Raw genomic sequence first — 27674 nt, forward strand, 5'->3', positions numbered from 1 at the left:
CACACATGGTGGTCTCAGGATGCTTTACTGTTGGCATGACACAGGACTGATGGTAGCGCTCACCTTGTCTTCTCCGGACAAGCTTTTTTTCCGGATGCCCCAAACAATCGGAAAGGGGATTCATCAGAGAAAATGACTTTACCCCAGTCCTCAGCAGTCCAATCCCTGTACCTTTTGCAGAATATCAGTCTGTCCCTGATGTTTTTCCTGGAGAGATGTGGCTTCTTTGCTGCCCTTCTTGACACCAGGCCATCCTCCAAAAGTCTTCGCCTCACTGTGCGTGCAGATGCACTCACACCTGCCTGCTGCCATTCCTGAGCAAGCTCTGTACTGGTGGTGCCCCGATCCCGCAGCTGAATCAAATTTAGGAGAGGGTCCTGGCGCTTGCTGGACTTTTTTGGTGCCCTGAAGCCTTCTTCACAACAATTGAACCGCTCTTCTTGAAGTTCTTGGTGATCCGATAAATGGTTGATTTAGGTGCAATCTTACTGGCAGCAATATCCTTGCCTGTGAAGCCCTTTTTGTGCAAAGCAATGATGACGGCACGTGTTTCCTTGCCTTGCAGGTAACCATGGTTGACAGAGGAAGAACAATGATTCCAAGCACCAGACTCCTTTTGAAGCTTCCAGTCTGTTATTTGAACTCAATCAGCATGACAGAGTGATCTCCAGCCTTGTCCTCATCAACACTCACACCTGTGTTAACGAGAGAATCACTGACATGATGTCAGCTGGTTATTTTGTGACAGGGCTGAAATGCAGTGGAAATGTTTTTTGGGAATTCAATTAATTTGCATGGCAAAGAGGGACTTTGCAATTAATTGCAATTCATCTGATCACTCTTCATAGCATTCTGGAGTATATGCAAATTGCCATCATATAAACTGAGGCAGCAGACTTTGTGAAAATGACTATTTGTGTCATTCTCAAAACTTTTGGCCACGACTGTAGTAACCTAAACCTATCGCTGTTACATTGAACTGGGTGAATGAAATATGAATGACAGTTATCAAATATGCTGTAATAGAAATAAGGCCATCCTCATCTTAAACGCCATTGACCGCCACTGGTTTGTAGCCTAAACTGTTTGGACGCTACAAACGTCTTCGTGAGAAGACCGATTTTTGGGATGTCTGCTGGTCTGACAAACACCCCTGTAGGTGTTACCTTCCACCCCACATGAGGAATGGCGACATCGGCGGAATGAGACGCAGACCATGCAAAAAACACATATCTTTAGTTTAAAAAGATGGATTTTGATGGAGATTTCTTCACTATGCCAATTATGCTGCTGCTCCCTAGGGGTGGGATGTGTGCAGTCAAAGCATTATTTACTCTAACTGTGTCCTACGCATTAAACTACTAGCCTAGTCAAGCAGACTGACCACTATTTAGTTTCACTGATATGTGAAGTGAAACAGAATGTGAAATCAGACCGGTTTCACATTGCTACTAAACTACCTCAGGTTATTTGTTTTGTTATAATACAGAGTCAGTAGGAAAGCAGAGATTTTTTATTCATTAAAGATGTAAACTAAAACTAAATGCTACAAAAATTAAAACATCTTACAGTGTAAATGACATGTTGAGAAAGTGCCTAGAGAGAGTACTGCTGGCAGTTTTTTACAAAAGGGACATTCATTTTCATCGTGGCTTTGGACCTGTTTCAGGCTGACTACTTTGCAGACGCCTGCCAGATTTCACACATGGAGAGGTGTTTAACATATCAGCTTTCCACATCATATAGCAATCTGATGCATCATTTCGCCGACAATTATGTATCACGCAAAGCATTTGTTGATGCAATGCAATGTCTGCGATATAGTCGGCCTGGAACGTAAACGTTAAGATTAAGAGGCAGTGTCGGGAAGGCAGTCAATACATGAGCCTTACCCTATTACCATAACCAAGTGGGAAGGTGGCATTTACCACATAGGACATAGGAAAATCCCCTTGAACGTCCCTCCAACTGGTAATTACTAGTCTCTCCCCCATGAGCTAAAACGTCTCCCAAATGCTGTCCTCTGAAGTCACCTGCTAAGGAAATTAACTCGATAACAGCATTTTCAGCAGTTAAATTCAACAAAACCTTATTAAAAGCAATCTATTAATATGGTTTTTGAAAACTATAAATAGTTGGCAAGCATGATGGCTGTACTTTGTGTTTATGGTTGTCGCAGCTGGTTGGCCATTAGCCAAATCAGTGTTTCCCAACAAGTTCTAAGCATGTGAATGCACTTCACAACGTTTAAATGACAGATTCCCACTTGGTTATGAACGCAGCATTAGATCAAATAAGTAGGTCTCTGAGGGACGTGGTGAAGAGAGCAGAGACCAGCAGACACACCAACAGTGGGAGGGACAGGGCGAGGGAGGGCGGTCCCGCGTTGCGGACGATGGAAAACCGACAGGTGCCGACGTTCCTGGCTTTGTCCACCGCCTCCAGCTCCACTGTCAGAGAGCAGCACGAAGCGTTGAACGCTGCTGCAACAAACGTCTGCTTCAGGTCCGTGTGGGTGAGGCTGCCTATGCCCTGGAGGTGTGTGAGACTGGCGATGCCCGTGCCGTTGACGCCATCGGTCAGGTTGGCAGAGAGCTGCCAGAAGGCAGAGCTGCAGGCTGCTGGGTCAGCCGGGCAGTCGACCGATGAGACAATGACCACCTCACACTGGGGAGGGGTGAAATCTGTCACCTGCAATGGGGGGGGGGGGGGATATTAATTAAGTGATGAGGAGAAAGAAAGACGTGGGTTCTATAAGTTTAATTCTGGCCCAGAGATGTGGTAGTACTTTCTCTGACCACCAGAGGACTTGCTGAGCGTCAACACTTAAAGAGGAGCTGAACTCAAAAAACAACTTATTTGGTTGAAAATGGCCTACATGGCATCGCTATTAGTCAATTACATGTTTTATTAAACAATATATACATATTATTTAACTAGGTAAGTCAGTTAAGAACAAATTCTTATTTACAATGACGCCTATGTAACGGGTGTGAAATGGCTAGCTAGTTAGCGGGTACGCGCTAGTAGCGTTTCAATCAGTTACGTCACTTGCTCTGAAACCTATTAGTAGTGTTGCCCCTTGCTCTGCAAGAGCCGCGGCTTTTGTGGAGCGATGGGTAACGACGCTTCGTGGGTGTCAGTTATTGATGTGTGCAGAGGGTCCCTGGTTCGCGCCCGTGTCGGGGCGAGGGGACGGTTTAAAGTTATACTGTTACATTGATGCTGTTGACCCGGATCACTGGTTGCTGCGGAAAAGGAGGAGGTTGAAAGGGGGGTGAGTGTAACGGATGTGAAATGGCTAGCTAGTTAGCGGGTACGCGCTAGTAGCGTTTCAATCAGTTACGTCACTTGCTCTGAAACCTATTAGTAGTGTTGCCCCTTGCTCTGCAAGAGCCGCGGCTTTTGTGGAGCGATGGGTAACGACGCTTCGTGGGTGACCGTTGTTGATGTGTGCAGAGGGTCCCTGGTTCGCGCCCGAGGTCGGGGCGAGGGGACGGTCTAAAGTTATACTGTTACACCTACACCAGCCAAAACCGGACGATGCTGGACCAAATGTGCGCCGCCCTACGGAGCTCCCTATCACAGCCGGTTGTGATACAGCCCGTTGCCATTAACTTGTCCAGATATTTTTGGTTGACAATTTGCATAGAAAATTGATGCCTCCTACAGTGCGTTTCCACTGAATGGTCTTGTCAATAAAAATGAGCTGGACGGAATGATGTCACACCTACAACAACTTTTTGGCTAAAAACCAAGTGTTGGTTCAAAAAATGAAGTAGTTGAAGTGTTTATCCATTTAGGGAAATTGATGAATGAATAGTTGGCAGACAGCCTGTCTGCCCTCCCACCTCTCTGTTTCATGTCTCAGGTAGCCTGCAGACAGCCTGTCTGCCCTCCCACCTCTCTGTTTCATGTCTCAGGTAGCCTGCAGACAGCCTGTATGCCCTCCCACCTCTCTGTTTCATGTCTCAGGTAGCCTGCAGACAGCCTGTATGCCCTCCCACCTCTCTGTTTCATGTCTCAGGTAGCCTGCAGACAGCCTGTCTGCCCTCCCACCTCTCTGTTTCATGTCTCAGGTAGCCTGCAGACAGCCTGTCTGCCCTCCCACCTCTCTGTTTCATGTCTCAGGTAGCCTGCAGACAGCCTGTCTGCCCTCCCACCTCTCTGTTCCATGTCTCAGGTAGCCTGCAAAAGCCCGCATGGATAGAATGCAAGAATTGACCAAAATTTGGCATATTCTAATAATTCTAATGTGCCAACGTGTCGCCACAGTCAGCGCCATGATGAAACTTGCGCTCTAGTAGATCTGAAATAATTGGATGTTGAAACTTGTATTCAGCCAATCAGAAAATCAAGGCGAAGCATTTCAGGCATTCTTGAAAGTCAGGACAAGGATCCTGCAAAGACACATTATTTCTTATAGTTGAAATATAGATTTAACAAGCAGTTGGCATTTAGAATCACATGCCCTGCATACCTTCACAGTTATTATTCATCATTTCTTTTTTGGTTGAATTAACCTGGATCAATAGAACCTGCCTATTTACTACAAAGTGTAAATAGGATCATTTTGGTCATAGAATCAGTTTTGATCAAAACAGAGATGAGTAATTGAGGTCATCGCTTTTTACCTGAGGGTTGGGCTTTGATTTCAAATCTCTTGCCTACACGGGACCACTGCCAGGCAGTCTACAGTTGACGCTAATCAAATCATCCAGAGTACAGGTGCCAGTTGTGCTGCCGTACATTATTTCACAGCCAATCTAACCAGTAGCATGCAGAGCTCTGGAATTGTTCATACAACAATCTATTGTCACACATTTTAATGTTGAAAGAATTTGTTTAAAAAATAAATAAAAGGCTTGTAATTTTCTCCAATTTAAACATCTTCACATTCGTGAGCTACGATTAGCATCAAACAGCTTTCATCAGAGATATGGATATATGATGATGCTTATGTCTCCGCCATAACAATGGGATTCTTTGTCCACGAAACGGAACGGCGGGCTGTCGAGCACCCGCCTATTACAGGTTTTGTTTCTCCATTTATGTTTTTAGGTTGGACTTTAGCACATTAGCACGGTTAGCAGTGTGCTTAAGGTTAAGATACATTTTTTTAAGAAGATAAATTGTAGAAATAGTCGGGGTTTATGACTTTGTGGTAACTTGTGACGACCAGGCACAACTCCGATACAAAGTGTTTTTTTCTCAAAGTTGCAGGGATGTCACATGTCCTACTTATAACAGTACACCCATAAACTAATCACTGTAAAACTTATATTAGATCAAATAAGCCACATGTAGCAAATAAGCCATGACATTTTCTGTTAATCAAATTCACCACTCATTGACCTCCATACAGAAACTCCTCATTTGGTAAGCGAACAAAACAAACAACCGCCCCCTGCCAGAGAAAAAAGATTTTGGGCCCAGTTTTCCCTCTCTTCACCTCTTTCTCTTTGATTACGCTCAGCGCATGGGATTCTGGACCAATCACGTCACGCGGTTGCTAAGCAATTCAACACACAATGTACTGTGGCCTGTTTGGGACTGTGACTCGAGGGACAAACAACAATTGCTGTCAGGATAAGATATAGCGAACATAACACACCCACATTGAACCACACCCCCAGGTGGCTCCTTAATTGGGGAGGACGGCTCATAGTAATGGCTGGAAGTGTATCAAACACTTGGTTTCTATGGTTTCCATGTGTTTGATAACATTCCATTCACTCAATTTCAGCCACTGTTATGAGCCGTCCTCCCCTCACCAGCCTCCTGTGATGCCAGGTTACCTTGGTGGAATATAGACAGGTGCCGACGTTCCTGGCTTTGTCCACCGCCTCCAGCTCCACTGTCAGAGAGCAGCACGAAGCGTTGAACGCTGCTGCAACAAACGTCTGCTTCAGGTCCGTGTGGGTGAGGCTGCCTATGCCCTGGAGGTGTGTGAGACTGGCGATGCCCGTGCCGTTGACGCCATCGGTCAGGTTGGCAGAGAGCTGCCAGAAGGCAGAGCTGCAGGCTGCTGGGTCAGCTGGGCAGTCGACCACCGAGACGCTGACCACCTCACACTGGGGAGGGGTGAAATCTGTCACCTGGGGGGGGGGGGGGGGGATATTAATTAAGTGATGAGGAGAAAGAAAGACGTGGGTTCTATAAGTTTAATTCTGGCCCAGAGATGTGGTAGTACTTTCTCTGACCACCAGAGGACTTGCTGAGCGTCAACACTTAAAGAGGAACTGAACTCAAAAACCAACCTATTTGGTTGAAAATGGCCTACATGGCATCGCTATTAGTCAAATACATATTTTATTAAACAATATATACATATTATTTAACTAGGTAAGTCAGTTAAGAACAAATTCTTATTTACAATGACGCCTACACCAGCCAAAACCGGACGATGCTGGACCAAATGTGCGCCGCCCTACGGAACTCCCTATCACAGCGGGTTGTGATACAGCCCGTTGCCATTAAAGCTTCTTGTCAATAGGGGGAACTGTTAGCAGTATGTAATCTTGACGTTCCCAAATTAAACGGCCTCGTACTCAATTCTTGCTCGTACAATATGCATATTATTATTACTATTGGATAGAAAACACTCTCTAGTTTCTAAAACTGTTAGAATTATGTCTGTGAGTGAAACAGAACTGGACTTAGAGCAATTTTCCTTTGAGGATTTGAAAATGCTGAAATCTGCTCGCTGTTCCCAGAACAGTTTATTAATTTGCCTGTCCTCTATTGGTTGAGATGCACTGCATACGCCATCCCCTGGGTGTCAGCGAATAGAGGGACTTGAAATGGAGTCTCTAGGCAGATCTGAAAGTTTATAAATTGCTTGGAAACGAGGTGTCCCCTCTTTTGACTCTTCGCTCTGACGCAGGGAGTATCTTGGTATGTCGTGCTAGAAGCTCCTGTTTTAGCTCTTAGTTATATCCGGCTCTGTTTTTATTCGATATAGGTGTTAAAGAAATCATAATGTTGTTATTTTAAACCGAGTTATATCAGTTTTTGTCAGTATATTGCGATTTTCGGGTATTTCATTTTCTGGCGTTGTAGGAAGTTGCGTATCTCTCTCTCTCATGCTATTGTTTACTGCTAATTGCAACGTGGAAGATGACGTTCTCCAACCTAGCAACGATTGTTCTGGAGAAAGGACACCTTGCCCAAGATTCTGATGGAAGCTCAACAAATAGTAAGCAGTCTTTATGCTGTTAATTCGTACTTATGTTGACAAATGTCAAATAATAATTCCGCCATGAATTATGGTGCGGTCTCGCTTTAGCGCACGCTGTATGCTTGAAGTAACGTTAATTTTAAAAATGTAACCCAGCGATTGCATTAAGAACTAATTTGTCTTTCAATTGCTGTCCAACCTGTATTTTTTTAGTCAAGTTTATGAATAGTTTTCGATTAGAATAGGTGCCTCTCCAAGATGGCGCCGGACAGATTGCTTGAGGTTTTGGACACTATTCTCATTGTATAAGCACGATTTGTGCCGCTAAATATGCACATTTTCGAACAAACTCTATATGCATTGTGTAATATGATGTTATAGGACTGTCATCTGAAGAATTCTGAGAAGGTTAGTGAAAAAATTAATATATTTTGGTGGTTTATACGTTATCGCTATTTTTGCCTTGAATCAATGCTGTTGTGATATTTGCTATTGTGGTAAGCTAATATAACGCTATATTGTGTTTTCGCTGTAAAACACTTAGAAAATCTGAAATATTGTCTGGATTCACAAGATCTGTGTCTTTCATCTGCTGTACGCTGTGTATTTTTAAGAAATGTTTTATGATGAGTAATTAGCTAATACACGATGGTCTCTGTAGTTATTCTAGTCGCTTGGTAAACTCTGATTTATACCTGAAATATGCACATTTTTCTAACAAAACATATGCTATACAATAAATATGTTCTCAGACTGTCATCTGATGAGGTTGTTTATTGGTTAGTGGCTATTTATATCTTTATTTGGTCGAATTTGTGATAGCTACTGATGGAGTAAAAAAATGGTGGAGTAAAGAAGTGGTGTCTTTTGCTAACGTGGTTAGCTAATAGATTTACATATTGTGTCTTCCCTGTAAAACATTTAAAAAATCTGAAATGATGGCTTGATTCACAAGATGTGTTTCTTTCATTGGGTGTCTTGGACTTGTGATTTCATGAACATTTTATTATATGATATCCCTGTGGCTTTAGGCTAGGCTATGCTAGTCAGCTTTTTTGATGGGGGTGCTCCCGGATCCGAGTTTGTGAGGCGCTAGAGGTTTAACTTGTCCAGATATTTTTGGTTGACAATTTGCATAGATAATTGATGCCTCCTACAGTGCGTTTCCACTGAATGGTCTTGTCAATAAAAATGAGCTGGACGGAATGACGTCACACCTACAACAACTTTTTGGCTAAAAACCAACTGTTGGTTCAAAAATTAAGTAGTTGAAGTGTTTATCCATTTAGGGAAATTGATGAATGAACTGCAGACAGCCTGTATGCCGTCCCACCTCTCTGTTTCATGTCTCAGGTAGCCTGCAGACAGCCTGTATGCCCTCCCACCTCTCTGTTTCATGTCTCAGGTAGCCTGCAGACAGCCTGTATGCCCTCCCACCTCTCTGTTTCATGTCTCAGGTAGCCTGCAGACAGCCTGTATGCCCTCCCACCTCTCTGTTTCATGTCTCCAGTAGCCTGCAGACAGCCTGTATGCCCTCCCACCTCTCTGTTTCATGTCTCAGGTAGCCTGCAGACAGCCTGTATGCCCTCCCACCTCTCTGTTTCATGTCTCAGGTAGCCTGCAGACAGCCTGTATGCCCTCCCACCTCTCTGTTTCATGTCTCAGGTAGCCTGCAGACAGCCTGTATGCCCTCCCACCTCTCTGTTTTATGCCTCAGGTAGCCTGCAGACAGCCTGTCTGCCCTCCCACCTCTCTGTTTCATGTCTCAGGTAGCCTGCAGACCGCCTGTATGCCCTCCCACCTCTCTGTTTCATGTCTCAGGTAGCCTGCAGACAGCCTGTATGCCCTCCCACCTCTCTGTTTCATGTCTCAGGTAGCCTGCAGACAGCCTGTATGCCCTCCCACCTCTCTGTTTCATGTCTCAGGTAGCCTGCAGACAGCCTGTATGCCCTCCCACCTCTCTGTTTCATGTCTCAGGTAGCCTGCAGACAGCCTGTATGCCCTCCCACCTCTCTGTTTCATGTCTCAGGTAGCCTGCAGACAGCCTGTCTGCCCTCCCACCTCTCTGTTTCATGTCTCAGGTAGCCTGCAAAAGCCCGCATGGATAGAATGCAAGAATTGACCAAAATTTGGCATATTCTAATAATTCTAATGTGCCAACGTGTCGCCACAGTCAGCGCCATGATGAAACTTGCGCTCTAGTAGATCTGAAATAATTGGATGTTGAAACTTGTATCCAGCCAATCAGAAAATCAAGGCGAAGCAATTCAGGCATTCTTGAAAGTCAGGACAAGGATCCTGCAAAGACACATTATTTCTTATAGTTGAAATATAGATTTAGCAAGCAGTTGGCATTTAGAATCACATGCCCTGCATACCTTCACAGTTATTATTCATCATTTCTTTTTTGGTTGAATTAACCTGGATCAATAGAACCTGCCTATTTACTACAAAGTGTAAATAGGATCATTTTGGTCATAGAATCAGTTTTGATCAAAACAGAGATGAGTAATTGAGGTCATCGCTTTTTACCTGAGGGTTGGGTTTTGATTTCAAATCTCTTGCCTACACGGGACCACTGCCAGGCAGTCTACAGTTGACGCTAATCAAATCATCCAGAGTACAGGTGCCAGTTGTGCTGCCGTACATTATTTCACAGCCAATCTAACCAGTAGCATGCAGAGCTTTGGAATTGTTCATACAACAATCTAGTGTCACACATTTTAATGTTGAAAGAATTTGTTTAAAAAATAAATAAAAGGCTTGTAATTTTCTCCAATTTAAACATCTTCACATTCGTGAGCTACGATTAGCATCAAACAGCTTTCATCAGAGATATGGATATATGATGATGCTTATGTCTCCGCCATAACAATGGGATTCTTTGTCCACGAAACGGAACGGCGGGCTGTCGAGCACCCGCCTATTACAGGTTTTGTTTCTCCATTTATGTTTTTAGGTTGGACTTTAGCACATTAGCACGGTTAGCAGTGTGCTTAAGGTTAAGATACATTTTTTTAAGAAGATAAATTGTAGAAATAGTCGGGGTTTATGACTTTGTGGTAACTTGTGACGACCAGGCACAACTCCGATACAAAGTGTTTTTTTCTCAAAGTTGCAGGGATGTCACATGTCCTACTTATAACAGTACACCCATAAACTAATCACTGTAAAACTTATATTAGATCAAATAAGCCACATGTAGCAAATAAGTCATGACATTTTCTGTTAATCAAATTCACCACTCATTGACCTCCATACAGAAACTCCTCATTTGGTGAGCGAACAAAACAAAAAAACGCCCCCTGCCAGAGAAAACAGATTTTGGGCCCAGTTTTCCCTCTCTTCGCCTCTTTCTCTTTGATTACGCTCAGCGCATGGGATTCTGGACCAATCACGTCACGCGGTTGCTAAGCAATTCAACACCCAATGTACTGTGGCCTGTTTGGGACTGTGACTCGAGGGACAAACAACAATTGCTGTCAGGATAAGATATAGTGAACATAACACACCCACATTGAACCACACCCCCAGGTGGCTCCTTAATTGGGGAGGACGGCTCATAGTAATGGCTGGAAGTGTATCAAACACTTGGTTTCTATGGTTTCCATGTGTTTGATAACATTCCATTCACTCAATTTCAGCCACTGTTATGAGCCGTCCTCCCCTCACCAGCCTCATGTGAAGCCAGGTTACCTTGGTGGTGTATAGACAGGTGCCGACATTCATGGCCTTGTCCACCGCCACCAGCTCCACTGTCAGAGAGCAGCACGAAGCGTTGAACGCTGCAGTAACAACCGTCTGCTTTAGGTCCGTGTGGGTGAGGTTACCCGCTCCCTGGCGGTGTTTGAGGCTGGTGATGCCCGTGCCATTGACACCGTCGGTCAGGTTGGCAGAGAGCTGCCAGAAGGCAGAGCTGCAGGCTGCTGGGTCAGCCGGGCAGTCGACCGATGAGACAATGACCACCTCACACTGGGGAGGGGTGAAATCTGTCACCTGCAGAAAAGAGAGAGAGAGTAATCATGGTGATGAGGGAGAAGAGATGAGGAAAGGAGGCTATTTAGAAGTGGAGATGGCCCATACAGTGGAGACGGGCCCATACAGTGGAGACGGGCCCATACAGTGGAGACGGGCCCATACAGTGGAGATGGCTCATACAGTGGAGACGGGCTCATACAGTGGAGATGGCCCATACAGTGGAGACGGGCCCATACAGTGGAGACGGCCCATACAATGGAGACGGCTCATACAGTGGAGACGGGCTCATACAGTGGAGATGGCCCATATAGTGGAGACGGCCCATACAGTGGAGACGGGCCCATACAGTGGAGACGGGCTCATACAGTGGAGACGGCCCATACAGTGGAGACGGGCCCATACAGTGGAGATGGCCCATATAGTGGAGACGGGCCCATACAGTGGAGATGGCCCATATAGTGGAGATGGCCCATATAGTGGAGACGGGCCCATACAGTGGAGACGGGCTCATACAGTGGAGACGGGCTCATACAGTGGAGACGGGAGCATACAGTGGAGATGGGCCCATACAGTGGAGATGGCCCATACAGTGGAGATGGCCCATACAGTGGAGATGGCCCATACAGTGGAGATGGCCCATATAGTGGAGACGGGCCCATACAGTGGAGATGGCCCATATAGTGGAGATGGCCCATATAGTGGAGACGGGCCCATACAGTGGAGACGGGCTCATACAGTGGAGACGGGAGCATACAGTGGAGATGGGCCCATACAGTGGAGATGGCCCATACAGTGGAGATGGCCCATACAGTGGAGATGGCCCATACAGTGGAGATGGCACATATAGTGGAGACGGGCCCATACAGTGGAGATGGCCCATATAGTGGAGATGGCCCATATAGTGGAGACGGGCCCATACAGTGGAGACGGGCTCATACAGTGGAGACGGGAGCATACAGTGGAGATGGCCCATACAGTGGAGATGGCCCATATAGTGGAGACAGGGCCCATACAGTGGAGATGGCCCATACAGTGGAGATGGCCCATACAGTGGAGATGGCCCATACAGTGGAGATGGCCCATATAGTGGAGACGGGCCCATACAGTGGAGATGGCCCATACAGTGGAGATGGCCCATACAGTGGAGACGGGCCCATATAGGCCTCTCAGCTCTCTAGTGTATCTTTATATATCCACATTCTAGCATATCTAATATATCTATTTGTATATACACTGAGTGTACAAAACATTAAGAACACCTTACTAATATTACGTCCCCCTCTTTGCCCTGAAAACAGCCTTATTTCATTGGGAACTGGACTCTACAAGGTGTCGAAAGGATTCCACAGGGATGCTGGCCCATGTTGACTCCGATACTTCCCACAGTTGTGTCAAGTTGGCTGGATGTCCTTTGGGTGGTGGATCATTCTTGATACACATGGGAAACTGTTGAGTGTAAAAAAAACAGCAGCATTGCAGTTTTTGACACAAACCGATGCGCCTGGTACCTACTACCATAACCCACTCATAGGCACTTAAATATTTTGTCTTCACCCCTCTGAACGGCACACATACACAATCCATGTCTCAATTGTCTCAAGGCTTATGAATCCTTCTAACCTGTCTCCTCCCCTTCATCTACACTGATTGAAGTGGATTTAACAAGTGACATTAATAAGGGATCATAGCTTTCACCTTGATTCATCTGGTCAGTCTATATCATGGAAAGAGCAGGTGTTTCTAATGTTTTTTACACTCAGTGTAGATATATCTACATATGTGAGGTTACCTTGGTGACGACAGAGAGGCGCAGGACGGCGTAGTTGGAGTCAGCGGTGGCCCCGGGCGCCACTGCCTCGATGGTCAGGGTGACGTCCGTTCCCGATGGGGTGTTAGCGGGCACCGTGATGGTCAGTTCACCAGTGGCGTATCCTCCGGTGGTCACAGCGATGCTGTTAAGTTAGCATTAGCAATGGGTTAGCATTAATTGTCAATACAGAGACAACAATATTTTAGTAATGTTGAATAATTTTGCCAGCATAGAGAAGCTGATTTTGAACAGATAACCTGGTCCCAGATCTGTTTGTGCCTAAATTGCTTCTACGGTCAATTTGTCACGCAACAATGACCACAGAAATGGGCAAGAACGTACAAACAGATCTGGGACCAGTCTCAGGATATTCCAGCCCTGATCCCTACCTGCCAGGGACATTCATTTTGAAGTCTCTGTCGTTTCTGGCACTAATTTTGTAGCTGCCTCCAGTGGCGTCGGTCATGACGGTGAACGGAAGGGTGAAGGGTTTACCAGGCTCCATGCTTCTGTCCACCACGGCCTAAGACAAGAAGAAGAAGATCTGTTGAGTAGTTGTTGTGAGGTCCACTTTTTTAAATGTGCAACTTGTTTGTTTTTCTTGTGCTTAGAAAGTCCATGTTGTAATTTGTAAGTAGGGCCCTACATTTATAGGGAGTAATAGTAAGTCATGTTTTTCTTTCTGATATTGTCTATAAATGTCTATGACCATGGTTTTTATCTAACACTATCCCAACATGCAATATAGACTTCTTCAAGATTTACAAATGAAAGGCGTTTTTCAATGTAAACTTACCTTGATGGTAACCTTGGAGACAGACATCTGAGTGGTGGACTGTCTCTGGAACACGGTGGAGGAGACCACGTCTGTCCCGTTCAACAGCACCACAAACTCCCCCGCAGGGACCTTGGTTACCGTAACTAGGAAGTCCCCGTTGCCCATGTCTTCCAGGGTACCGCCTACGACATCTGACCCTGACACTGTCACCAAAGCAACGTTTGCCACCTTGACAGAGGCTGGGCCTTTTCTGCCCAACACTGATACCAAAAGCATGGCAGGCATACCTGGGAGAAGGAGAGAAGAGAGGAGGAACGGAGGGAAAGAGAGGGAGAGAGAGCAGGACGAGAGTAGGGATAGGGAGAGAAAAAGAGGGAGAGAGAGAGGAGGAAAATTATCTTGAAGGGTGTGATATGTAACTGTTCTAGATTCACATTGATTATTACAAATTACAATTAATTGCTTTTTATGACTTTGATTAAGTAGGCTTTATAAATGAACAGAATGCATTGTTTCGACCTACACAACATCAAGGAGGACCAGCCTACTTTCTGATAGAGAATAGAGCGATGAGTGCAAAACCTCTCGCCAGTGAGAAAAACGACGTGCACAATGATCATCTGCCTCTAAAGGCTTTAATGAAGTGGCAGCTGCATTCATGTAGATGATGTCGCCATGATGTCGCCATGATGTCACCATGATGTCGCCTTAGTATAATTGTGATTGACAGATTACCTGCTGGTATGATAATGATTTTAAGATGATGTTATAGCGTTTTACCTGTTTTTGGACGGCCAGAGATGAGGGCATATCCTGGGTGAGGTCCCTCGAAGGTCTCCACAAAGTCATAAATGAAGGCAATGGTACTCTGACCTGGAGAGACAGACACACACACACACACGTACGCACACACACACACACACACACACACACACACACACACACACACACACACACACACACACACACACACACACACACACACACACACACACACACACACACACACACACACACACACACACACACACACACACACACACACACACACACACACACACACACACACACACACACACACACACACACACACACACACAGTCAGTCAGGGCTGTATTCTCTCTCTTCTCTTATGGCTCTGCCAGACCTGGGTTCCAATACTTTTTGACATATTTGTACATGATTTAAAAGAGTGAAGGTTAGGTGATGTCACTTTACCCCTACCTACATGTACATATTACCTCAATTACCTCGACTAACCTGTACCCCTGAACATTGACTCATTGACATGTTTTTTCATGCTTTTTCTTATTTACTTTTTTAAACACTGAATTGTGGGTTAAGGGCTCATAAGTAAGCATTTCACTGTAAGGTCTACCTACACCTCTTGTATTTGGTGCATGTGACATATTTGAATTGATTATTGATTAACCCAGGTCTGGGCTCTGTGTGTATCAAGGCTTCCATCTAGTGGTGAGCGTGAGCATAACACACATATTTAATGGAACAGACGTATCTCTATGGTAACTCACCAGTGACCTTCAGTGTGTAGGGCTGGTTGGAGTTCATGCTGATTTCCCATAATCCTGTCTGTTTGTTGGAGGCCAGACGGACCCGGTAGAGGTTGCCCACCGTCTGGACGGTCCCCAGTTCCCCGTTGGTCTCATTCTGTTTCTGGGTCACACCTGTAGGGGCAAGGAGGGTGACAGTCAAATAGGATAACAGTCAAACATACTGTCAATGGGCTATACCTGGTTCATGATACCTTGTTGAAATATGCTTTGTGCCTTAAAAACATTAAGATAGCTACATACTCAAACACGCAAAACAGGTCTTAACCAATGAGGAGGAAAAACTAACCTTAGATCAGTGTCTAGGGGAAATGTCATCCTATTCAGTTAGGTGAACCTTTACCTGAAAACTGATATTAGATCAGTGTGTAGGTGTTGGAGGTTCCTACCTGCAGGGTTCTTCAGGGTGAAGGTGAGGGACTTTCCAGTGATGTAGATGGTGATGTTGTTCAGAGACTCGTCCAGCAGGAAGGAGAACGTCTCAGCTTTGCCTGGGTTCCTCGCTCGCTGTAGGACTGTCACCTGAGGAGGAGGAGGACAGAATGAGTGAGGAAGATAGAAAGAAGAGGTGATGTAGGGTATGTTGTTGTTTTATTGTAACATGGAGGATTTAATTATCATAGATATAACAATTATGTCTAGGCATTTCTAAAAATCATTATTTATAAAGCCTGTGTTTTTCAATTGATTAAGTTTTCAATGAATTCAAATCAACTACTTATCCAAAACAAAATGGCCACCACCGTTGACTCACCAGAGCGGAGGTGGAGGAGTCGATGATGACGTCAGTGGCCTGGGGCAGATTGTCTTTGGTGACTCCAATAGCCTGACCACCAGACGCCAGCGCCAGGTCCTTGTAGGTCTCGTATGTAGCTGCCCTGGACTCTACTCCACGCCTCCTCCTTCTAGCACCAGCACCAGCACCAGTCATGAAGAAAGACACCTGGAGAGACACATAGGTGTGTTTGAGAGAGTTTGCCTGGTCGTATTCATTAGGCACCAAATGCTGGTTTTCATTTGCCGTTGCAAAACATTTTGCTGCGTTTTGCTACTGTGTGCCCTAATTAATAAGATCCTGAACTGTAGGACATGGTGTCTTCTAAAACAGGAAGAGTTTGAGGAGGTGTTTGAGGAAGTGCTCACAGCTGACTTGGTGCTCCTGATCAGGGCCACGATGGTGTCCTTTAACGCAATGTCCTTGGCAACGGCATCTGTGAAAACATAGATGTGGGACGATGCAGGGGCACCGGTCAGCGCCAACTGGAGAGAGAGAGAGAGAGAGAGAGAGAGAGAGAGAGAGAGAGAGGGAGAGGGAAAATGCTTAGTTTCTTTATTTATTGTCAGGTGCACTGCAAAGAAAGAATGGGATTATATCTGAAAGCTGATTGGAATATAGACATGTCAATCACTGTACCTGTAGGCCTGATAGGCACATCTCAGGGAGGTCTCCGCCTCCATCAGCCTTGAGTTTAGCGATCTCTGTTTTCATAACATCAGGGTTTGTCGTTCTAATCAGGGGTCCGAACCCTACACACACACACAAACACACACTGATCACTAACCACTTCCTGACTTAACCACAAACCGCACCAGCATTTTAGTGAATGCCAGAGTTTGTCAGTGATGTTTTGCTAAGGAGAATGCTTGGTGGAGTGTAAAGCCAGCTTTACCTGGGTCGTTGAATGGGACCAGGATGTACTGGGAGGGCTCATCCTGCGTTCCCTTCTTGCTGTCGATGATCTCATAGACGACTCTCTTGGCTTCGAGGATGTCATCCTTCATGCTCCCCGTAGTGTCGATCACAAAAGCAACCACTGACGATCGCGCTATGCCCATGAGGCTGTGGGAGAGAGAGAGAGATAAAGAGAGAGATTGTGAGTAACTTCAACATGGGTAATTCCCTCTTACCCCCCACTCATGCCCTTCACCCCCCTCTACCCTTCTCCTCCCCTTCACCCCCCTCTACCCCTCTCCTCCCCTTCACCACCCCTCTACCCCTCTCCTCCCCTTCACCCTCCTCTACCCTTCTCCTCACCTTCACCCCTCTACCCCTCTTTTCCCCTTCACCCCTCTACCCCTCTCCTTCCGTTCACCCCCTCTACCCCTCTGCCCCTCTCCTCCCCTTCACCCCCTCTCCTCTCCTTTACCCCCTCTACCCCTCTCTTCCCCTTCACCCCCCTCTCCTCTCCTTTACCCCCTCTACCCCTCACCTCCCCTTCACCCCCCTCTCCTCTCCTTTACCCCCTCTACCCCTCTCTTCCCCTTCACCCCCTCTCCTCCCCTTCACCCCCCTCTACCCCTCTCTTCCCCTTCACCCCCTCTCCTCCCCTTCACCACCCCTCTACCCCTCTCTTCCCCTTCACCCCCCTCTCCTCTCCTTTACCCCCTCTACCCCTCTCTTCCCCTTCACCCCCTCTCCTCCCCTTCACCCCCCTCTACCCCTCTCTTCCCCTTCACCCCCTCTCCTCCCCTTCACCACCCCTCTACCCCTCTCTTCCCCTTCACCCCCTCTCCTCCCCTTCACCACCCCTCTACCCCTCTCTTCCCCTTCACCCCCCTCTCCTCTCCTTTACCCCCTCTACCCCTCTCCTCACCTTTTTTTTAATTTTTTTTATTTCACCTTTATTTAACCAGGTAGGCTAGTTGAGAACAAGTTCTCATTTGCAACTGCGACCTGGCCAAGATAAAGCATAGCAGTGTGAACAGACAACAACACAGAGTTACACATGGAGTAAACAATAAACAAGTCAATAACATGGTAGAAAAAAGAGAATCTATATACAATGTGTGCAAAAGGCATGAGGTAGGCAATAAATCGAGTAATTACAATTTAGCAGATTTACCCCCTCTACCCCTCTCTTCCCCTTCACCCCCTCTCCTCTCCTTTACCCCCTCTTCCCCTCTCTTCCCCTTCACCCCTCTACCCCTCTCTTCCCCTTCACCCCTCTACCCCTCTCTTCCCCTTCACCCCCTATCCTCCCCTTCACCCCCCTCTACCCCTCTCCTCCCCTTCTCCCCCCTCTACCCCTCTCCTCACCTTCTCCCCCCTCTACCTTTCCACTTCATCCCCCTCTACCCCTCTCCTTCCCTTCACCCCCCTCTACCCCTCTCCGTACCGTAGGTAGTTGTTGTCACCGGCGGCTCCCCGGATGTCGTCCAGCAGCTGGAGGGTGGCGGTCGTTGCCACGGTGACAGCAGCGGTGTGCAGGGCCACGTTGTCAGAGCGACGCTCGTCCTTGCTGATGCCCCCGCGAGGAACCTCAGAGCTGGTCAGGTCAGCTGCACCGCCATGACTACACTTACCTGGGAGAAGAGAGGTGATGATGGGTGTTATACAGAGAGTGTGCGGGTATCTGTGGAAGGTAGTGTGTGTGCGGGTATCTGTGGAAGGTAGTGTGTGTGTGTGTGTGTGTGTGTGTGTGTGTGTGTGTGTGTGTGTGTGTGTGTGTGTGTGTGTGTGTGTGTGTGTGTGTGTGTGTGTGTGTGTGTGTGTGTGTGTGTGTGTGTGTGTGTGTGTGTGTGTGTGTGTGTGTGTGTGTGTGTGTGTGTGTGTGTGTGTGTTTGTTTGTTTGTTTGTTTGTTTGTTTGTTTGTTTGTTTGTTTGTTTGTTTGTTTGTTTGTTTGTTTGTTTGTTTGTTTGTTTGTTTGTTTGTTTGTACCTTTAGGCTTAGCTGCAGAGAAGATCCCCATGTACCCAGAGGTGAGTTTCTTCTCATTAAGGATGTTAGGCAGGATGGAGTTGGAACAGAACCCCCCACTGACACAGTCACTGCAGGTCGGGGTGCTGAGATCTACCCAACCAAATCACAACGTTTAAGAGTGGTTCTTGAATTACGGTGGCATTAAAAATACATATATACATTTTTTATTTTATTGATATGAACGCATGTTACCATTCTAAATGAACCAATATTGCAGCTTAATAACTTTAAATAGTTTTTACCATTGTAATAACATTGTACCACCTGTAGGAGTAGTAACATCAATGATGGTAACACCAAGGAGACATTTTAAGTAAATTAGGATTTTCTGAAATGGAGGCTACAAATGCTCAAATCTTTAAAAATGATTTACTAGTGCTATGATTAATGATTTTGCTCACAGTGTTATTTCCCTTCATTTAAATTGACTAACACCAAGTGACACATTGGATTGAGCAACACCAAATTACCATGGAATCAGTGGATAAAAGGGTGTTTAGCTAATCGTGTTCTTTAAAATATAGATTCCTCCCAACTAACAGTTTGCCGCTGGGGAGAATGATCAAGGACCTTGAATATCTATGTCATCAGAGATTTTCAAGGTGGTGACACCAATGACGTAAAACTGAGGGACACACATTATATTAGCAACAAAATAGGTATTTTAATAGTCTTTGTTTAAATTTTTTATACAATATCTTATATCATTTTGTTCACTGTCTATTCAAAATAATAGATAGATACTTCTAAATCCACAAAACATGCCACTCCTCTACACACCTCTACACCTCTACACATCACCAATGGGATGAGCAAATTTGCTGGGACCCAGTAGTTTCTACAATGCATACAAATACACTACCGGTCAAAAGTTTTAGAACACCTACTCATTCAAGGGTTTTTCTTTATTTTTACTATTTTCTGCATTGTAGAATAATAGTGAAGACATAAAAACTATGAAATAACACATATGCAACCAAAAAAAGTGTTAAAGACATCAAAATATATTGCTCAAAAAAATAAAGGGAACACTTAAACAACACAATGTAACTCCAAGTCAATCACACTTCTGTGAAATCAAACTGTCCACTTAGGAAGCAACACTGATTGACAATAAATTGCACATGCTGTTGTGCAAATGGAATAGACAAAAGGTGGAAATTATAGGCAATTAGCAAGACACCCCCAATAAAGGAGTGATTCTGCAGGTGGTGACCACAGACCACTTCTCAGTTCCTATGCTTCCTGGCTGATGTTTTGGTCACTTTTGAATGCTGGCGGTGCTCTCACTCTAGTGGCTCAGGTAGTGCAGCTCATCCAGGATGGCACATCAATGCGAGCTGTGGCAAGAAGGTTTGCTGTGTCTGTCAGCGTAGTGTCCAGAGCATGGAGGCGCTACCAGGAGACAGGCCAGTACATCAGGAGACGTGGAGGAGGCCGTAGGAGGGCAACAACCCAGCAGCAGGACCGCTACCTCCGCCTTTGTGCAAGGAGGAGCACTGCCAGAGCCCTGCAAAATGACCTCCAGCAGGCCACAAATGTGCATGTGTCTGCTCAAACGGTCAGAAACAGACTCCATGAGGGTGGTATGAGGGCCCGACGTCCACAGGTGGGGTTTGTGCTTACAGCTCAACACCGTGCAGGACGTTTGGCATTTGCCAGAGAACACCAAGATTGGCAAATTCGCCACTGGCGCCCTGTGCTCTTCACAGATGAAAGCAGGTTCACACTGAGCACATGAGCACATGTGACAGACGTGACAGAGTTTGGAGACGCCGTGGAGAACGTTCTGCTGCCTGCAACATCCTCCAGCATGACCGGTTTGGCGGTGGGACAGTCATGGTGTGGGGTGGCATTTCTTTGTGGGGCCGCACAGCCCTCCATGTGCTCGCCAGAGGTAGCCTGACTGCCATTAGGTACCGAGATGAGATCCTCAGAGCCCTTGTGAGACCATATGCTGACACATGCACATTTGTGGCCTGCTGGAGGTCCTTTTGCAGGGCTCTGGCAGTGCTCCTCCTTGCACAAAGGCGGAGGTAGCGGTCCTGCTGCTGGGTTGTTGCCCTCCTACGGCCTCCTCCACGTCTCCTGATGTACTGGCCTGTCTCCTGGTAGCGCCTCCATGCTCTGGACACTACGCTGACAGACACAGCAAACCTTCTTGCCACAGCTCGCATTGATGTGCCATCCTGGATGAGCTGCACTACCTGAGCCACTTGTGTGGGTTGTAGACTCCGTCTCATGCTACCACTAGAGTGAGAGCACCGCCAGCATTCAAAAGTGACCAAAACATCAGCCAGGAAGCATAGGAACTGAGAAGTGGTCTGTGGTCACCACCTGCAGAACCATTCCTTTATTGGGGGTGTCTTGCTAATTGCCTATAATTTCCACCTTTTGTCTATTCCATTTGCACAACAGCATGTGAAATTTATTGTCAATCAGTGTTGCTTCCTAAGTGGACAGTTTGATTTCACAGAAGTGTGATTGACTTGGAGTTACATTGTGTTGTTTAAGTGTTCCCTTTATTTTTTTGAGCAGTGTATATTTTATATTTGAGATTCTTCAAAGTAGCCACCCTTTACATTGATGACAGCTTTGCACACTCTCTTGGCATTCACTCAACACACACACATAGGTAATGATTTTCATTCTTTACTGACGATACTGGCCTGAGTAAAGCCAGTGTGTCTATGTATGCGGATGACTCAACACTATACATGTCAGCTACTACAGAGACTGAAATGACTGCAACACTTAACAAAGAGCCTCAGTCAGTTTCAGAATGGGTGGCAAGAAATAAGATAGTTCGAAATATTTCACAAACTAAAATCATTGTATTTGGGACAAATAATTTACTAAACCCTAAAGCTCATCTAAATCTTGTAATGAATATGTTTGATATTCTTCAAAAAGCAAACCTTTGCCTTGATGACAGCTTTGCACACTCTTGGTATTGTCTCAATCAGCTTCACCTGGAATGCTTTTCCAACAGTCTTGAAGGAGTTCCCACACATGCTGAGCACTTGTTGGCTGCTTTTCCTTCAATCTGCTGTCCAACTCATCCCAAAACATCACAATTTGGTTGAGGTCGGGGGATTGTGGAGACCAGGTCATCTGACGCACTCTCCTTCTTGGTAAAATAGCCCTTACATAGCCTGGAGGTGTGTTGGGTCATTGTCCTGTTGAAAAACAAATTATAATCCCGCTAAACCCAAACCAGATGGGATGACGTATCGCTGCAGAATGCTATGGTAGCCATGCTGGTTAAGTGTGCCTTGTATTCTAAATAAATCACAGACAGTGTCACCAGCAAAGCACCCCCACACCATAACACCTCCTCCTCCATGCTTTACGGTGGGAAATACACATGCAGAGATCATGTGTTCACCCACACCACGTCTCACAAAGACACGGCGGTTGGAACCAAAAATATAACATTTGGACTCCGGACCAAAGGAGAGATTACCACCAGTCTAATGTCCATTGCTCGTGTTTCTTGGCCCAAGCAAGTCTCTTCCTCTTATTGATCCTTTAGTAGTGGTTTCTTTGTAATAATTTGACCACGAAGGCCTGACTCACACAGTCTCCTCTGAACATGTTGAGATGTGTCTGTTACTTGAACTCTGTGAAGCATTTATTTGGTCTGCATTTTCTGAGGCTGGTTACTCTAATAAACGTATCCTCTGCAGTAGAGGTAACTCTGGGTCTTCCATTCCTGTGGAAGACCCAGAGACAGTTTCATCATAGTTTCATCATAGCGCTTGATGGTTTTTGTGACTGAACCTGAAACTTTCAAAGTTGTTGAAATTTTCCATGTTGACTGAACTTCATATCTTAAAGTAATGATGGACTGTCATCTCTCTTTGGTTATTTGAACTGTTCTTGCTCTAATATGGACTTGGTCTTTTACCAAATAGGGTTATCTTCAACACAATTGATTGGCTAAAATGCATTAAGAAGGAAAGAAATTCCACAAGTTAACTTTTAAGAAGCCACACTTGTTAATTGAAATGCATTCCAGATGACTACCTCATGAAGCTGGTTGAGAGAACGGCAAGAGTGTGCAAAGCTGTCATAAAGGCAAAGCGTGGCAATTTGAAGAATCTCAAATCTCAAATTTATTTTGATTTGCTTAACACTTTTTTGGATACTACATGATTCCATGTGTTATTTCATAGTTTTCATGTATTCACTGTTATTCTACAATGTAGAAAATAGTAAAAAAAAAAAGAAAAACCCTGGAATGAGTAGGTGTTCATAAACATTTGACCGCTAGTGTAGATGGGTTGCAGTATAAAGGTCTTACATATTTTTTCTTGTAAAATAACAGTTAACAAAATTGTCAAGGGACATCATTTACTACCGTAAATCAAGAATGACCCTCACACACATGCACGCACGCACGCACACACACACACACACACACACACACACACACACACACACACACACACACACACACACACACACACACACACACACACACACACACACACACACACACACACACACACACACACACACACACACACACATACTCTCCTAAACCCTAAATGGGCGTGGTGATCCTTTCTCTAACCCATAATTCCCACAGACTGTTCTGCTTTATCTTGCTCTGTTGAACATAGGAGATTACGTGTGTGTTTGTGTCCCTCTCTGTCTGCCCTTTAGACTTCCTGTAAACCCTTAATGACCTCACTATTGTATGAAGCCAGAGGTGGCAGCAGATTTCTCTCTTTGTCTCTCCTTTTTAATCTGCTGTCATACTTTTTCTCTAACATTTCAAGCACCCCTCCCTCCTTCCTTCCTTGCCCTACCACCCTCCTTCCCTCCTTCCTTCCCTGCCCTACCACCCTCCGTCCCTCCTTCCTTCCCTGCCCTACCACCCTCCTTCCCTCCTTCCTTCCCTGCCCTACCACCCTTCGCCCCTCCTTCCTCACCTGCCCTACCACCCTCCGTCCCTCCTTCCTTCCCTGCCCTACCACCCTCCCTCCCTCCTTCCTTCCCTGCCCTACCACCCTCCTTCCCTCCTTCCTCACCTGCCCTACCACCCCCCCTCCCTCCTTCCTCACCTGCCCTACCACCCTCCCTCCCTCCTTCCTTCCTTGCCCTACCACCCTCCCTCCCTCCTTCCTTCCCTGCCCTACCACCCTCCCTCCCTCCTTCCTTCCCTGCCCTACCACCCTCCCTCCCTCCTTCCTTCCCTGCCCTACCACCCTCCCTCCCTCCTTCCTTCCCTGCCCTACCACCCTCCGTCCCTCCTTCCTTCCCTTCCCTACCACCCACCCTCCCTCCTTCCTCACCTGCCCTACCACCCTCCGTCCCTTCCCCCTTCCTTCCCTTCCCTACCACCCACCCTCCCTCCCTCCTCACCTGCCCTACCACCCTCCGTCCCTTCCCCCTTCCTTCCCTTCCCTACCACTCACCCTCCCTCCTTCCTCACCTGCCCTACCACCCTCCCTCCCTCCTTCCTCACCTGCCCTACCACCCACCCTCCCTCCTTCCTTCCCTGCCCTACCTCCCTCCGTTCCTTCCCCCTTCCTTCCCTGCCCTCCCTCCCTCCCTCCCTCCCTCCCTCCCTCCCTCCCTCCCTCCCTCCTTCCTTCCCACCCTCCCTCCTTCCTTCCTTCCCTTCCCTACCCCCCTCCCTACCACCCTCCCTCCCTCTCTCCCTCCTTCCCTGCCCTACCTCCCTCCCTCCCTGCCCTCCCTCCCTCCCTCCCTCCCTCCCTCCCTCCCTCCCTCCCCCCCTCCCTTCCTCCCTCCGTCCCTCCCTCCCTCCCTTCCCTCCCTCCCTCCCTCCCTCCCTCCCTCCCTCCCTCTCTCCCTCCTTCCTTCCCTCCTTCCCTGCCCTACCACCCTACCTCCCTCCTTCGTTCCCTGCCCTACCTCCCTCCCTCCCTCCCTACCACCCTACCTCCCTCCCTCCTTCCCTGCCCTACCTCCCTCCCTCCCTCCCTGCCCTCCCTCCCTCCCTCCCTCCCTCCCTCCCTCCTTCCTTCCCTCCTTCCCTGCCCTACCACCCTACCTCCCTCCTTCGTTCCCTGCCCTACCTCCCTCAGTCCCTCCCTGCCCTACCTCCCTCCTTCCTTCCTTCCCTGCCCTACCTCCCTCCTTCCCTGCCCTACCATCCTACCATCCTCCCTCCCTCCCTCCCTCCCTCCCCCCCTCCCTCCCTCCCTCCCTCCCTGTCGTACCACCCTCCCTCCCTCCAGTTGGTTCCCACGCCTAGCTGTCCTCGTTGCTGCTTTAACACAAGCCCACCCTACCTGCCAGGTTTTCCAGTGGGAGATCGGGGCGGATCAGGTTGGCGTAGGGTTCAGTGTATCCCAGATCCACCCAGTTACTGTGGCTGTAGAAGTCCTGACAAAACACAAGCATGTATTATATACCAAGTCTGTGTCTGTGGGAAAGATATCTATCTAATTCCCTATTACAGACACCTCAAGACAGAAGTTAACTTGGTTCAGATGAAAATACTTGAGCCAACATGAAATATGAAATGAGAGATGAGGTGAGATAGATGTTTCTCTTTCCCCTCCTTAGCCGCAGGAAGTAGGGATGCTGAGCGTGCTGCAGCACCCCCTGAAAAAATATATACAAATATTAATAAAAAATAAAAAAATTAATGTTTTCTCACAAAAGTAGTGCACTGGGCCTTTACTAGTTCTGTATTAGCAGACCAATATAGCCTCTGTAGCGCAAGCAAATATATATATTTGAATACCCCAGCCCCCACCCCTTGAAAAAAGAAATAAATACGCAGCACCCCCAAACAACTTCCTGCGGCTTTACTAGTCCTGTTTCAGCAGACCCCCCGTTCCCTTCTCCCTCTATCCTTTTATTAGTTATCTTATCTCCCTTCATTCCTGGAAGTTCTGACTTTCTTCCTCTCTACCCTTTACTCACACTCTCTCTCTCTCTCTCTCTCTCTCTCTCTCTCTCTCTCTCTCTCTCTCTCTCTCTCTCTCTCTCTCTCTCTCTCTCTCTCTCTCTTCTAAATCTCTCTCTCCCTCTCTCTCTCTCTATCCCTCTCTCCTCCTCTCTCTCCCTCTCCCACTCCTCCCTCTCCCTCTCCCACTCCTCCCTCTCTTTCTCTCCCTCTCTCTCCCCTTACCTGCAGTCATGGCTCTGATAACAGTGGTGCTCCCAAAATAAAAAAGTTAGGAGCACAACAAAACATTTCGCAGCACTAAAAAAGACCTGTACTGTGTACAGTCCTCTCCCCAGTGTCTATCTAGCTACCTGTACTGTGTACAGTCCTCTCCCCAGTGTCTCTCTAGCTACCTGTACTGTGTACAGTCCTCTACCCAGTGTCTCTCTAGCTACCTGTACTGTGTACAGTCCTCTACCCAGTGTCTCTCTAGCTACCTGTACTGTGTACAGTCCTCTCCCCAGTGTCTCTCTAGCTACCTGTACTGTGTACAGTCCTCTCCCCAGTGTCTCTCTAGCTACCTGTACTGTGTACAGTCCTCTCCCCAGTGTCTCTCTAGCTACCTGTACTGTGTACAGTCCTCTCCCCAGTGTCTCTCTAGCTACCTGTACTGTGTACAGTCCTCTCCCCAGTGTCTCTCTAGCTACCTGCACTGTGTACAGTCCTCTCCCCAGTGTCTCTCTAGCTACCTGTACTGTGTACAGTACTCTCCCCAGTGTCTCTCTAGCTACCTGTACTGTGTACAGTCCTCTCCCCAGTGTCTCTCTAACTACCTGTACTGTGTACAGTCCTCTCCCCAGTGTCTCTCTAACTACCTGAAATGTTTGCATATCCCCTCTTTCACCCCCCCCCTCTCTCTCCTCTTACCTGTAGTGTGTGTACTACTCTCCCCAGTGTCTCTCTGGCAGCCTGGAAGTTCTCCATTTGTACGTTGGCCTTGATGCTGGCCACCCCATCAGTTATAAGGCGCCGGCCCTCAGCAAACGCCTCAGAGTTGAAGTGATGGGCTGGGCTGTTATAATAAAGATTTTGATCAATTGGTTTTATATAGAAAACGACTGTAGGAGGGATATACCAAATGTTCACTTGGACTGGCACAATAATGACAATGATTAATTGTTTATATAGTTCATACATTAGATCCACTAGAAGAAGGGTGTATGAGTGATGCACATCCTAAACCTTTCCAATAAGGTTCTTAGGAATAAAGGGTTTGAGAGCAGCATATGACATGTGCTGGATAAGAAAACTAGTTCAACCATCACTCCTGTGTTCCAATAGCACATTGTGTTAGCTAATCCATGTTTATCATTTTAAATGGCTAATTGATCATTAGAAAACCATTTTGTAATCATGTTAGCACAGCTGAAAACTCTTGTTCTGATTAAAAAAGCAGTAAAACTGTCTTTCTTTAGACTAGTTGAGTATCTGGAGCATCAGCATTTATGGGTTTGATTACAGGCTCAAAATGGCCAGAAACAAAGAACTTTCTTCTGAAACTCGTCAGTCTATTCTTGTTCTGAGAAATGAAGGCTATTCCATGTGAGAAATTGCCAAGAAACTGAAGATCTCGTACAACGCTGTGTACTACTCCCTTCACAGAACAGCGCAAACTGGCCCTAACCAGAATAGGAAGAGGAGTGGGAGGCCCCGGTGCACAACTGAGCAAGAGAACAAGTACATTAGAGTGTCTAGTTTGAGAAACAGACGCCTCACAAGTCC

The 27674-nt window shown here is 46.6% G+C and overlaps 1 protein-coding gene across 1 annotated transcript in view; it reads right to left on the reverse strand.

The window, feature by feature from the left end:
- The window catches only part of LOC139579762 (uncharacterized), a 51904-nt gene that overhangs the window by 21653 nt on the left and 2577 nt on the right, over positions 1-27674 (reverse strand). Inside the window, exons 3-19 of the mRNA XM_071408583.1 lie at positions 26820-26964; positions 25288-25381; positions 18977-19108; positions 18434-18620; positions 16988-17157; positions 16732-16844; positions 16461-16577; positions 16072-16260; positions 15707-15839; positions 15279-15431; positions 14527-14619; positions 13765-14033; positions 13358-13491; positions 12948-13110; positions 10877-11176; positions 5799-6098; positions 2347-2691 (exon numbers count right to left, since the gene is read on the reverse strand). Of these exons, the coding sequence (XP_071264684.1) occupies positions 2347-2691; positions 5799-6098; positions 10877-11176; positions 12948-13110; positions 13358-13491; positions 13765-14033; positions 14527-14619; positions 15279-15431; positions 15707-15839; positions 16072-16260; positions 16461-16577; positions 16732-16844; positions 16988-17157; positions 18434-18620; positions 18977-19108; positions 25288-25381; positions 26820-26964 (3037 nt within the window). The remainder of the gene's footprint in view (positions 1-2346; positions 2692-5798; positions 6099-10876; positions 11177-12947; positions 13111-13357; positions 13492-13764; positions 14034-14526; positions 14620-15278; positions 15432-15706; positions 15840-16071; positions 16261-16460; positions 16578-16731; positions 16845-16987; positions 17158-18433; positions 18621-18976; positions 19109-25287; positions 25382-26819; positions 26965-27674) is intronic.

The sequence above is a fragment of the Salvelinus alpinus genome, chromosome 6 (genome assembly GCF_045679555.1).
Source record: "Salvelinus alpinus chromosome 6, SLU_Salpinus.1, whole genome shotgun sequence".
Taxonomy (NCBI): domain Eukaryota; kingdom Metazoa; phylum Chordata; class Actinopteri; order Salmoniformes; family Salmonidae; genus Salvelinus; species Salvelinus alpinus.